We start from the raw sequence: 11665 nt of genomic DNA, 5'->3' as shown, positions 1-11665 counted from the left end.
AAAACAATAGAATTTCAGTAATGAAAATTGCCTTTGAGAATAATAAATTAAAAGAAAAATATTTTTAATAACCTCAAAAATTGAATGGACTCATTTTGGTGTTAAATGTCTCCTAAATATAGTCTATATAGTGATATTCCCCATATTTCGTGATATTTTCAGAGGCTGCACTGAACTTCTGCTTCAACACAGTGTACAAAAGGATGGGGATTCACAAAAAGGCAAGATTACTAACAACAAGATAGCCATCAGCCTATCAGGTCAAAAACTTATTTCTATTTGATATCACTAATTTAGTCAGGAAATATTACCTCTTCTTATTCTTCATGAGTGATCTATGAATGATTTCTAGTGGGTCAGAATCAGCAGAGGTCCCTCTATGCTTTCAGAAGATCAATAATGCTGTGCTTTCTCTTCCATTTTTTTTTTTTTTTTTTTGCGTTCTAGGTTTTATATATGTATTTATTTATATATATATATGCCTCAAGTGTAATGTAGCATGTAATGAGTAATCAAACCTTCTATGGTTATGATAGTTTCTGGTATTGCACATGTATCCCATAACAAAATGAAAATAAAGAGAGTAAGAAATGCCACTAGTGTCTTGTGATGTCTGATGTATCAACCAAACAACGGGGAAAATGAGATGACCCTCTTATAACACAAAAGAGACCTGTCTCTTCACTGACTGTGCATGATATGAAAACATTTGACTTGAAGAAACACAGATTTATCAATGACCAGACTTAAACTAAATGTGAACAATGCTAAATTTATTTAATTGCAAGCATCATTTGTTATCGTATCTGTTTCACCCCATCAGTTCAGACCACAATCCTGTTACACAGCTGTCCACCAAAATTCATTTTTGAACATGCTGTTCAGTAAATAAAAAAATAAAACAGACTGCAAAATTATAACATTTGAAAACAGGCCTTATACATTCAGTTTAGACTAAACTAAGAGGGTTAGTTTGAGTGTGAATATTAGACTGATTTGATCATATTTTCTGGATTTGGTTGATCTCTGCCTCTGCGTTTTGAACAAGCCACAGTTTTTTTATGGAAACACTGGAGCATCCAGCCAAAAGTGCATTACAGTAATCAAGTTTTGAACTTTTCTGCATCTCGATTAGAAAGTTATTTTGAAATTTATATTTATGAAATGAAAATATGCTGTTGTGAAATGAGAGACATTAGAAAAGAGGCCTTCAACTGCTAATGCATTGCTTGCTAAGTAATAATATCACCCAGAGAGAACAAAAATGGTTGCACACTCTGATGGCTGTACATTTGCACAAGACAGTAGAAATCTGACGACTATGAAGAATCTAAACCAGGTTAGTGCCAGACCACAATTCATTAACTTCTTAAAGGGGTCATATGATGGGATTTCAAGTTTTCCTTGTGTTACAAGCTCTTGGTGCATAAAGAAGATCTGTAAAATGGCAAAGACTAAAGTCTCAAATCATTACCATCTAGGCTGATGGTAAAACTAAGGACTTTATTAACTGTTTTTACATTTATTTTGATGATTATTCAAAAGGGGATTAAGTTTCTGATGAGTGCTTGCGGTGTTCGGCCAATCACAATGCACTGGGTCAGTTGGCCAATCAGAGAAGACTGCTCTTGTCTGAAGGAGGGACTTTGTAGAAAATGACGTGTCTGAGAGAGGCGGGGCATAGAGGACCTACAATAATGTACAGTATTTGAAAAGTAATGTGTTTTTTTTTTAACATTGAAGCATGTCAACATATTCTGTTACACCAAATACACAAAATTATGATCTTTAAAAAAGCATCATATGTCATAAAACAATACATGATAGAAGTAGAAGAGGCACAAAGGTTAACCTCATGCAAATTAAATGTCTTTTGATAACAATATTCATTGATTTTTTCATGCACGTGTGCATTCAACTGTATAAATTATTGTCTCAAAGATTTATTTTTGAATTAATATTCAACACTATTAAGAAAAAAAAAAATCATCCATCTATGGCAATAAGTTAGTTACGCTTATCAAACCAAGTGTTCATGAAGTTTTAGACCTGCCGTTCCTACTGCTGCTGACCTGTATGTTGCAAGCTAATAGTAAGTTAATGTGGTTATTATATCACATTATTTCAGATCAAATAGAGACTCCGTCTGTTCTCTGTGTTGCCAAAAGCATATGTTGTCTGTGTGCAACAGGAAGCACTTGATTTGGACGAAAGATTTTGTCAAACTGCAAGTTTGAGGTTGTTATTGAGAAATGTCTAGAGAATATATTTCCCTTCCGCTGGGATCCAACACTATTTGGTAACCCACAATCTTCAAAATATCTTATTTTGTGTTCAGCAGAAGAATTTCAGACAGGTTTGGAATGACAAGAGGGTGAGTAAATGATAACAGAATAATCTTTTTTTTTTTTTTTTTTTTTTTTTACTAACATACAGTTAAGCATCAGTTTGCAGTATATTCATTTAAAGTAAGCATATGATTTTTTTTTTAAAGTGCCCTAATTTTTCACAAAGGAAGGGAAGATGTTGCACAGACCAGGGTTAACGTTTATATGTGCAGTGTGGATCTGCTGATACCTGCAAAGACACAAGGAAATGAGTTAACAAGTAATAAAAGTGCCCTGTTAACCCAGATGAAGAGTTACACCTTTTTCAACCTTTGCTCAAGATGCTTTCATTGTCATGCTCTCCGCACTGAAAACATGATCATCAAAAAATAACAAAAAACACAGAAATATTGGATTGTACCAAGCAACAGGTATGTATAAAAACATTACTGTTTATTTTACTGTTATTTCAGTGGGTTTTGATTATTTCAGCTGATTTCTCAACTGATCAAATGAGAGTCACATGACTGTTGCATTGCTTTACATTGCTCACCACATCCTTGTATTTAAGCCTTAATACTACAGATATGTAAAGTTGACATAACATTATTATTGAGTAAGGTTTTGTATATTCTGTGTCTCAAAAGATCTATTTAAACCAAATGCATTGCTATGACATTCATCATGTTAGTCCATACCAGGAAACTATTTGCTTTTTAAGCAATATGACAGGACTGTGATTTGATTTACAGATGAAAAAAAAAAAATCATACAAATATTCTTTCTTATAGACAGGCCATCATGGGAAACATACAGCACAGAGTTAATACGGTTCTGATCACATACTTGGTTATGTCTGCACATGAATGTCTGACTCCTCAAGAAGACCAATCAACTGTTTCATCAGAACTTTCAATGAAAAGTACTTCAAATGGACGAAATGGTTAGTGCATCAATTTAAAGTCCATTAGCAATCTGTGAAATATGTTTTGATAATTAAGTGAAAATATATCATAATAAATAATCAATCATAATAAATCATGCATTACTTTATTTCAATTCACTTGTTATTGTGTGTGTCACAAACATGGATCCTGTCCATAGAGATTTTCTGTGTGTGTGCAGTAAGCATTATTCATTTACTTCAATCACTTTTGCCATCCTCAGACTCACTGGGAACTGCTGAAGTCCACTCCGGCTGGCCAACTGTGCTCGGTGCTCTGACAGCGGTGCTTTCCCTCGGCCTCCTGATGGCACTGGCTGTGAGATACCGCTTCCTCCGATGGTGCCTGACCAGACACAGACACGCTTTATTACTGGAGAGAGAAACGGCCAGTGAGTTCAGACATGCTGGAGATCTGGAGAGAGAGATCCCAGTGCGTGACATGAGGGGCCGAATGATCCAGAGGGGAGAGAGTTCAGATGATGATGATGATGATGATGATGGCTTCATCGAGGACAACTACATCCAGACAAATGAGAGAGAGAAAGCCGAGGAAGAGGAACTCCAGCAGGACGATACTGAAGACAGTGATGATGAACTGCTTATTCCAGACGCTATATACAGTACGTGAACTGATTTTCTCCATGCACCGGATGACATTTGTATTTCTAATAGATAATGTTCTTCAAATTGTTTGTTCATCAAAGATTAGAAGAATCTTTGACGGATTATTCTGGTTTGAGTAAAAGTTAAGTTCAGTCGTCGGCATTTAAATTGCATCTTTCTTCCTTTACTTAAAATAAATCTGGGTTACAGAGGCACTTACAAAAAATCAATAACCTGATAGTTAGATTAGAAAAAAATATGGTTTAAACAATTTCTTCTTTTAAAACCCTTCAAAAATGGGCTCAGTTAATTTCCATTCTAAGTCACTCAAAATACGTTTTCATAATTTTTTGCTAATAAATATAATGCCACAAATGCTGTTGATTGAGCTTAACATGAATATGAACCCTGAATATTCATTTAAGATATTATTATTATTATTTTGCATACATTTGTTTCCTTATGAGCACAACAGCTCAACACCTCAAACTTATAAAAATGAATCCATCCATAATAATTGATAACCATACAATCTGTTCTTCTTATTTGCCAGTGTGGCTTTTTCTAAAAGCCTGTCTTAAAAAAGTAACTTGCAATGTAAGTGTGTTCATTTCTCCAGCGAATTAGAAAAGAAAATACCACACTTAATAATTAAACAAACATGCTTATGTATGTTAAAAAACATAACAAACTACCACTGGCTCTGCACCCATTTACCTAAATTCGTTACTTCAGACTTATGTGCCCTCTAGAAGCTTGCGTTCTCCAAGTGAACGTCGCTTGATTGTGCCATCCCAAAGAAGCACAAAGTCACTTTTACGTACTTTTAAATTAAATGTTCCCTTCTGGTGGAGTAACCTCCCCAACTCAATCCGAGCAGTTGAGTCCTTAGCCATCTTCAAGAATCGGCTTAAAACACATCTCTTCCATCTTTATTTGACCCTCTAACTTTAACACTCACTATTCTAATTCTATTCTTTAAAAAATCGAACTACCTTTCTAATCTTTTTGTATTCTATTATTCTTTTGTATTTCTTTTCATTTATTATGCAATTGTATATGTATGTGTGTGTATGTGTAAAGACCTCTAACTAGCTTGCTCTATTCTTTTATTTTTTATTCTATCTGTTTTCTTTTTATTTATTATATTAGTTAAAATCCCATGCTACGTGTACTGTGTTAACCTAACTGAGACTTGTTATAGCACTTATATATCATTGATCTTTTTGTTGTTTTTGATTGCTTCCACTGTCTTCATCTGTAAGTCGCTTTGGATAAAAGCGTCTGCTAAATGAATAAATGTAAATGTAAATGTATGTTTCACTGCTTATAGCATTAAATTAGCACAACATTTATTTTATTTTTATTTTTTATGTGAATTAATACAGTTATGAAGAGCTCATTACAGTTTACTACATTACACATATACAACTTATATTTAATGCAGCTGTATAAGCTCTATCATAGATTTATTTAGCAAATTGTGCATACTTAATGTATTGTCCATTCAAAAAATATACTGTAAAACTACTCTGGGATGTGTAAAGAATTAACTGTTGCTTGTTTTTTGCGCCATCTGTAGACAACTGTCTAGAACAACGACTTCACTTCAAGTTTAGACTCTCTGACTTTGGAATAGCATACTATGGTTACTTTTTGCCACAGAAAAGCAAGTGGGTATAACTGCAGACCGGAGATCTCCAAAATGGGGCGGGGTCTCCTTTCGCAAAGACATTCACCATTGGCTGTGGCTTCAGCCAATTGTTACTGACTTACATTTCAAAATAAAACTTTATAAATTAAAAATTGTTTCTAGTTCATCTAAAATAAAATATGCGATATAAATAAATGTTCTCCATGAGAGCAGAGCCCAAAGCTTTTGGGCAGTGGAGTTGGGATTCAAGTCTGAACCTCTGCTTTATGTTGTAAAGGGGGAACCAGCTCAGCAGGGCCATATTAATTAAGACAGTATGGTGCCCCTGGGCACTATACATCAAAACAACCCCCCCCCCCCCCCCCCCCGCCACCACCACCACGTCATGACAAGGAAAAAAACAAATATATAAATCGCACTGGACTATAAGTCACATTAATTTATAAACAAGAACCAAGAGAAAACATTACCGCCTACAGCCGTGAGAGGGCGCTCTATGTTTTCAGTGTAGACTACAGGAACACGGAGCAGCATAGAGCGCCCTCTCGCAGCTGGAGACGGAAATATTTTCACTTTAAAGGGGGGGTGAAATGCTCATTTTCACTTAATCTCCTGTTAATCTTGAATACCTATAGAGTAGTACTGCATCCTTCATATCTCCAAAAAGTCTTTAGTTTTAGTATATTTATAAGATAAAAATAGTCTGTGCCGATTTTTTCGGAAGAACACCAGCCGCTGGAGGCATGACTTGTGGGCGGGACTGATAGTGGTCATGTAATCTTTATTTATTTATAATTTATTATTATTATTGTTGTTGTTAAGTTAGTGTACATAAACGAGTTATGTATGGTCTTTCAAGAATTTAAAGTTAGCCTAATAATAAAACAATTTACGAAAAATATTTTTAGAGCTTGTGTCATGTGGTGCCCCCTAGTTGTTGTGAATGGTTGGTGCCCCTGGGCACTGGCCCAAGTGCCCTTATGGATAATCCGGCTCTGCAGCTCAGGGGAAAGATTTTACTCCAAGCAACGGAGCCGTCCCAAGGCACGAAATTCATGCGCCTGTCTCTCAATGGAGGAAGCCACGCCCTATTTTGGAGTTCCCGCCCCAATTTGGAGATCTCAAGGCTGCAGTTATACCATTCTCCAGAAGAGTGCAATTTGGATACCAATGTGCCAGAAGTTTTTGTTCATTTATCAGATTGGAAATGCATGGTAAAGTTGAACGCATTGCAGTCTGGGATATGGTATTCAAGGGAGTGAACTTTGTTGAACGAGGGCAAACCAGGTATTCAATTCAAGATTAAAGTGAAAGTGTGACTTAAAAAAGTGTGATTAATTTCCATATGGACCATTCCTACTTGATCATTTTGACTTCTAATTCCATCACCTGGTACTCATAAGTCAAGATGTAAAATGAGAAATGGCAAAGCAAGCATTTGATTTGGAGGTGTTTGATTGCCAATAAAGAAGTCTTCTAGCCAAATTGCAAGTATAACAGGTGTAAAATGAATGAAAACCAATGAAGCTCCTATTGTGTTTTACCACACCAGTTTGTGCAAATAGGTCTTAATATCATGTAGGAACAAGAGCTAGTTGGAATTCTCTGTTCTCCTTTCACAACAAATTCGACTGACTGGAAGTTGAATCCCTCCATGGTCGGTTCCTTTGTCCCGTCACTGTATACACTCTCACCCTCCGTCGTCTTCGCCTTCTTGTGTTTCTCCTTCCTTGCACATAAACCATCACTCCATACGCCATCACACCTAGGACCACAGTGCCCCCACTGGCCAGGAGGGTCACGCCAGAGAGCAGCATGTCCAGCTGAGCGAGACTGAGAAGTGTAGTCCCACACACCACCAGTGCCAAACCAGAGAAGAGCAACAGCACGGGATCCACCGTTCCTCCACTGCGCAGCTGCTCGATGCGTCTGCGGCTGCGTATGCAGCCCATGTCCTGCACTGCAGAGCTGAGCAGCTGCTTCATGAGGACCACCAGTGCCAGGAGACAGAGAGTAGAACCTACGCCCAAGCGCCACAGCACCGAGGGCCCCGCGGCGGAGGAGGCGGTCGAGAGGAGCCCCACGCCGGCGGAGCCCAGGCTCAGAACCATGGCCACTGAAAAACAGTAGCACAGGAGAGACACATGCGGCTCGTTGAACCACCACAGCTCCACCTGCTCCTCCACGGCTTGGCGCTGGAGCCACAGAGGGTCTGCTTGGAGACGAAGGGGAGCCCCGGGACTCATCACACTCAGAGGGAGAAGCTCCATCTCCAGGGTCTCTCAAATGCTGCAGTCGACTGGTGTGTGTACTGCCTCGAAACAACACATATGAAAATGAATAACACTTCAGGTTCAATGCATTAACATTAGTTATGGTAACATCTAAATTTACTGGTTCTCTTCAAATAAAATAAAAAAACATATACATTTAGCATCACTATATCAACCTAAATTAAAAACAAAACTAATTCTTATGTGTTAAATATTGCACTTTAAGGAAACTTTTTACAGTTCCAACACAATGAACTGACAATGAACAGCATGTTTACTAGATTAATCTAGAATAATGTTCATTTACAAGTATTCTTGTTTTGTTTTTTCATACATCAACTTGATTTAGGCAAGTTTAAATGTTAAAACGTATATGTAGAAATTACAATAAAAATGTTGTTAAAGAATTATTTATTGTTCTTTTACGCTTGCCACTGCACATTCCATTCATGCCAAAGGCAAATGTCACATGCATTCCTCAAGATGTATACAAACTGCATGCGGACATCTTTAGTCTCTCATTTATCTGAACCATTCAAATGAGCCATAGATGCCATGCAAATGATCACTTTTCGTATTATTACCTTACACTTTACAAATAGAAGGCCTAACTAAATCAGTTTGCATATTTACATGCTTTACATTTTAAACAGTAGTATGCTACACTGTTGTCAAAATAAAAATTTTAATTTGGAGAGTGGCATCCAGTTATAAAAAAGAGTGATATGCATTTAAAAAAAAAAAAAAAAAATATATATATATATATATATATATATTTAACACGAACAAATAAAAAGAATCCAATTGCAAATGTGTTATTTTAACTACACATTATCAACAACTTGTCAGTAATAAAACTGACTTTGCCAAACTTTAAGTACTCAAAACTTGCTGTATTTTAGGACATAATATCACTGAAAAACTTGCAGTTATTAAAAGAACTTTGATGAAGCGCAGGATTCATCAGACTGATTCAAAGAGCTTTTGCTTTACATAGCAATCCTAAATAAAAAGAAAACTTGGGTGCTTTTCCTGTACAATTTTCACAAAATCACAAGCTTGTGAAGTGACACTGTCAGTTCTCACTGAGAACTTCTCAGTGTATCTGTAACATCTCAACCTACTTTAGCAAAACAGCTATGCATCAAAGCTACATTAATGCTTTAGTGTGTGCAACCCAACCTTTATTAAACAATATATCCTATTCCTAAATTACTTCAAATTAGTTTATTCCATGAAAAAAATAAAAATAAACTCAGCATAGACAATAAAATAAAAGCTGGATTATTTTGGATTTATTTGGATAAAGTAGTTAACTAATGATATATAAAGTAGCTGCAACTAATAAAGTTTCCTCACCTGTTGTCAGTGCATGTTTCTGATCCTTGATTCAGACTCAAACTGTGTGAAGTGTGATCATGTGTCCTGAACAGCAGTCATTCGTTCCTGTGGACAAGATGGTTTAAAAAGCTCTTTTTTAAAGAAACACACCATCCTACCATCCTCAAACTCCTTTATCTTGTCAGTAGTGCAGGACAGTTTACTGTCACGTCTCTCGCTCTCTTTCTTTCTGTCGTTTTGTTTACCTGTCTCTCTCATGCTGTGGTGTGTCATGGTGCAAGCCGAATGGACACTGGTGCCAAGCACTCGGGACGATGACATGCTCCCCCGTTGTCTTCTCCTGCCACATTCCACCAGGACAATAAAAGGTTTCTCATTGTCTTCTTTGTGACACTAAACAGCATGTCCGCAAACGGAGAACACACACAAACGCTCACTCTCACACATGTGCACGCCTAGCAGGCAGAATGAATGACACAGAAAAGCAAGGATGTCTTTCAAGGCATTGTGGGTAAAACAATAGGCCAACTGGAGGGACATCCCACCAAGTGTATCTCTGATGTCACGCCTGCAGCATAATGGACTTTTTGTGACTGTAAGGATGGTGTCATTCACATGACATAAGTTTACTTCGCTTCTGCAACAATAGAGCTCCTCTTCTCAGAGTTTATATGTGCTGATTGTCCAGAACAGCATGTGTGGCATGATGTTCTTCAAAAACCTCCTTCATACAGGATAATATATGAACTGATACAGATTAACAAATGCTAACTCATGTCAGAAGTTGCCAGTCATAGTCAATCTAGAAATATTGTGCACATTATAAGAAATGAGGTCATGAATGAATGTGTAATTGTTTGTTATTCTGCAGAAACTGGCGTATGACTTTTGTCACCACAATTCAGTTTTGTTAATGTTGGGTATTTCAATATCTTGAAGAAAGTGTAAGGTTTGGTCAGGTTTTCAAAATGTTCAGCATTGTGATGCTCAGAAATCACTGTAAAACGTATTACTGATGTAATTGTAATAACCCAATAAAACTGGACCAATTTTTTTTACAGTCTATGGTTTCAAGGCACTTCAGTGGACCTTAAAATAAATAAAATAAGTCTAGGATGACCAAAGCACAAGGTTTACTTGCATAATTAACATTTTATGGTTTGGTCAGACTTTTACACATTCATAAATCTAGGATGAATTAATCCAAAACATCAAAACTTTGGTAAAAAGAGGTTTTAGTTTTGAATTAATTATATTAATGAACATAATTTATAATCGTATAATGTAATCGTGTTGGGGAAAGTTACCTTTAAAAGTAATGCATTACAAAATTTTGTTACTCCATATAAAAGTAACCAATCACGTAAGTTTATTTTTATGTAAAGTAATGCGTTATCCATTTAATGCTTTTTAAATATGAGCAGGACTTGATTGTTTTTAATATAATAATATTTATGGCAAATGTAAAAGCCCTTTCACATTAAAAAGTGTAATGAATAAACCTCAGGCTGAAGGAAAAAAGTAAATTGACGTCTGTAAAGTAGAACACAGGAGAAGAAGAGTCAACACTCTTCAGCAATAAAAAAATAAATAAAATAAAAATAACATTGAAGCACAATTGTTAATTTATCTTAAGTCATTTTTGCTTATTAATGTGGTTGAACTGGATCATAAAAGGTCAGCAACATAGACACTGGTTACTAAAATGCGATTAGATACATTTGTGTTATTTAACATATTTAATTATTGCAGGTTTGCGTTATATTCTGAGTTTGCATTTCACTGTTTTAATTCATTTTGATGAATACTAAATCTGTTTTTGTGAGTGGAATGAATTAATCAACATTCAAATTTAGTCTAGAACCTGTAACATCATGTTCACACAGAGCACACAACGACTCTGTACTTCTGATTTCTCCCAGTATGGGGACAGGAGACTTCTCAGTCAATAAATGGCAAAACAAAGTAACTGGCATTACTTTTATGAAAAAATAACTTTCTTGTAAATTAAAAAGTAATGCGTTACTTTACTAGTTACTTAAAAAAAGTAATCTGATTACGTAACTCGCATTACTTGTAATGCGTTACCCCCAACACTGGATACCTTATCCATCCTAGTTAGTTGCACATAACACTACTGTCATAAAAGTAGTAGAATATAGTGCAAGCAAACTGTAACTAACTTTTATTTGCTTCCTGTCACATGACTCTTCTTCATACATTCATCAGTGTGGTCCAGCAGCTCAAATAGTGTCATGAAGGTAGAGAGAGTCAACAAGGAACAGAAACGTTTCCGTAATATGCTTTGGTGATATTCATTTCAATATAAATTGATTTGAAATATTTCTGTTTCTATTTCTAAGTTTCACCATCATTGTTCGTCCCAGTTGCACAAGAGAAGTAGACTACAGCACTGTCATGATGTTATATAACATCTAGGAACCATTAAATGAACATCCACTCTAATGCAGCTCAATCTGTCCATTATGACGCCATTACACGCATTTAGAACAGAACAATG

At 36.1% G+C, this 11665-nt stretch overlaps 1 protein-coding gene across 2 annotated transcripts; it reads right to left on the bottom strand.

Moving 5' to 3' along the window:
* Positions 1-6063: 6063 nt before the first annotated feature.
* On the bottom strand, positions 6064-10179 carry tmem125b (transmembrane protein 125b). 2 transcript variants are annotated; one of them, XM_052547460.1, is made up of 3 exons: positions 9390-10179; positions 9163-9249; positions 6064-7841 (listed from the first exon to the last, which is right to left on the bottom strand). In XM_052547460.1, exon 3 carries the CDS (start codon positions 7798-7800, stop codon positions 7147-7149), a length of 654 nt encoding a protein of 217 aa, XP_052403420.1. In that variant the 5' UTR covers positions 7801-7841; positions 9163-9249; positions 9390-10179; the 3' UTR covers positions 6064-7146. The 2 variants fall into 2 exon arrangements, with proteins under 2 accessions (XP_052403420.1, XP_052403421.1); XM_052547461.1 differs by lacking the exon at positions 9390-10179 and having other exon boundaries at positions 9163-9339.
* Positions 10180-11665: the final 1486 nt, after the last annotated feature.

The sequence above is a fragment of the Carassius gibelio genome, chromosome B2, assembly GCF_023724105.1.
Source record: "Carassius gibelio isolate Cgi1373 ecotype wild population from Czech Republic chromosome B2, carGib1.2-hapl.c, whole genome shotgun sequence".
NCBI lineage: Eukaryota > Metazoa > Chordata > Actinopteri > Cypriniformes > Cyprinidae > Carassius > Carassius gibelio.
This window is presented reverse-complemented; position numbering and strand designations above follow the sequence as displayed.

What these genes read in the sequence shown, in the direction of transcription:
- tmem125b (XM_052547460.1), bottom strand. Translation starts at nt 7,800, where the DNA reads ATGGAGCTTCTCCCTCTGAGTGTGATGAGTCCCGGGGCTCCCCTTCGT.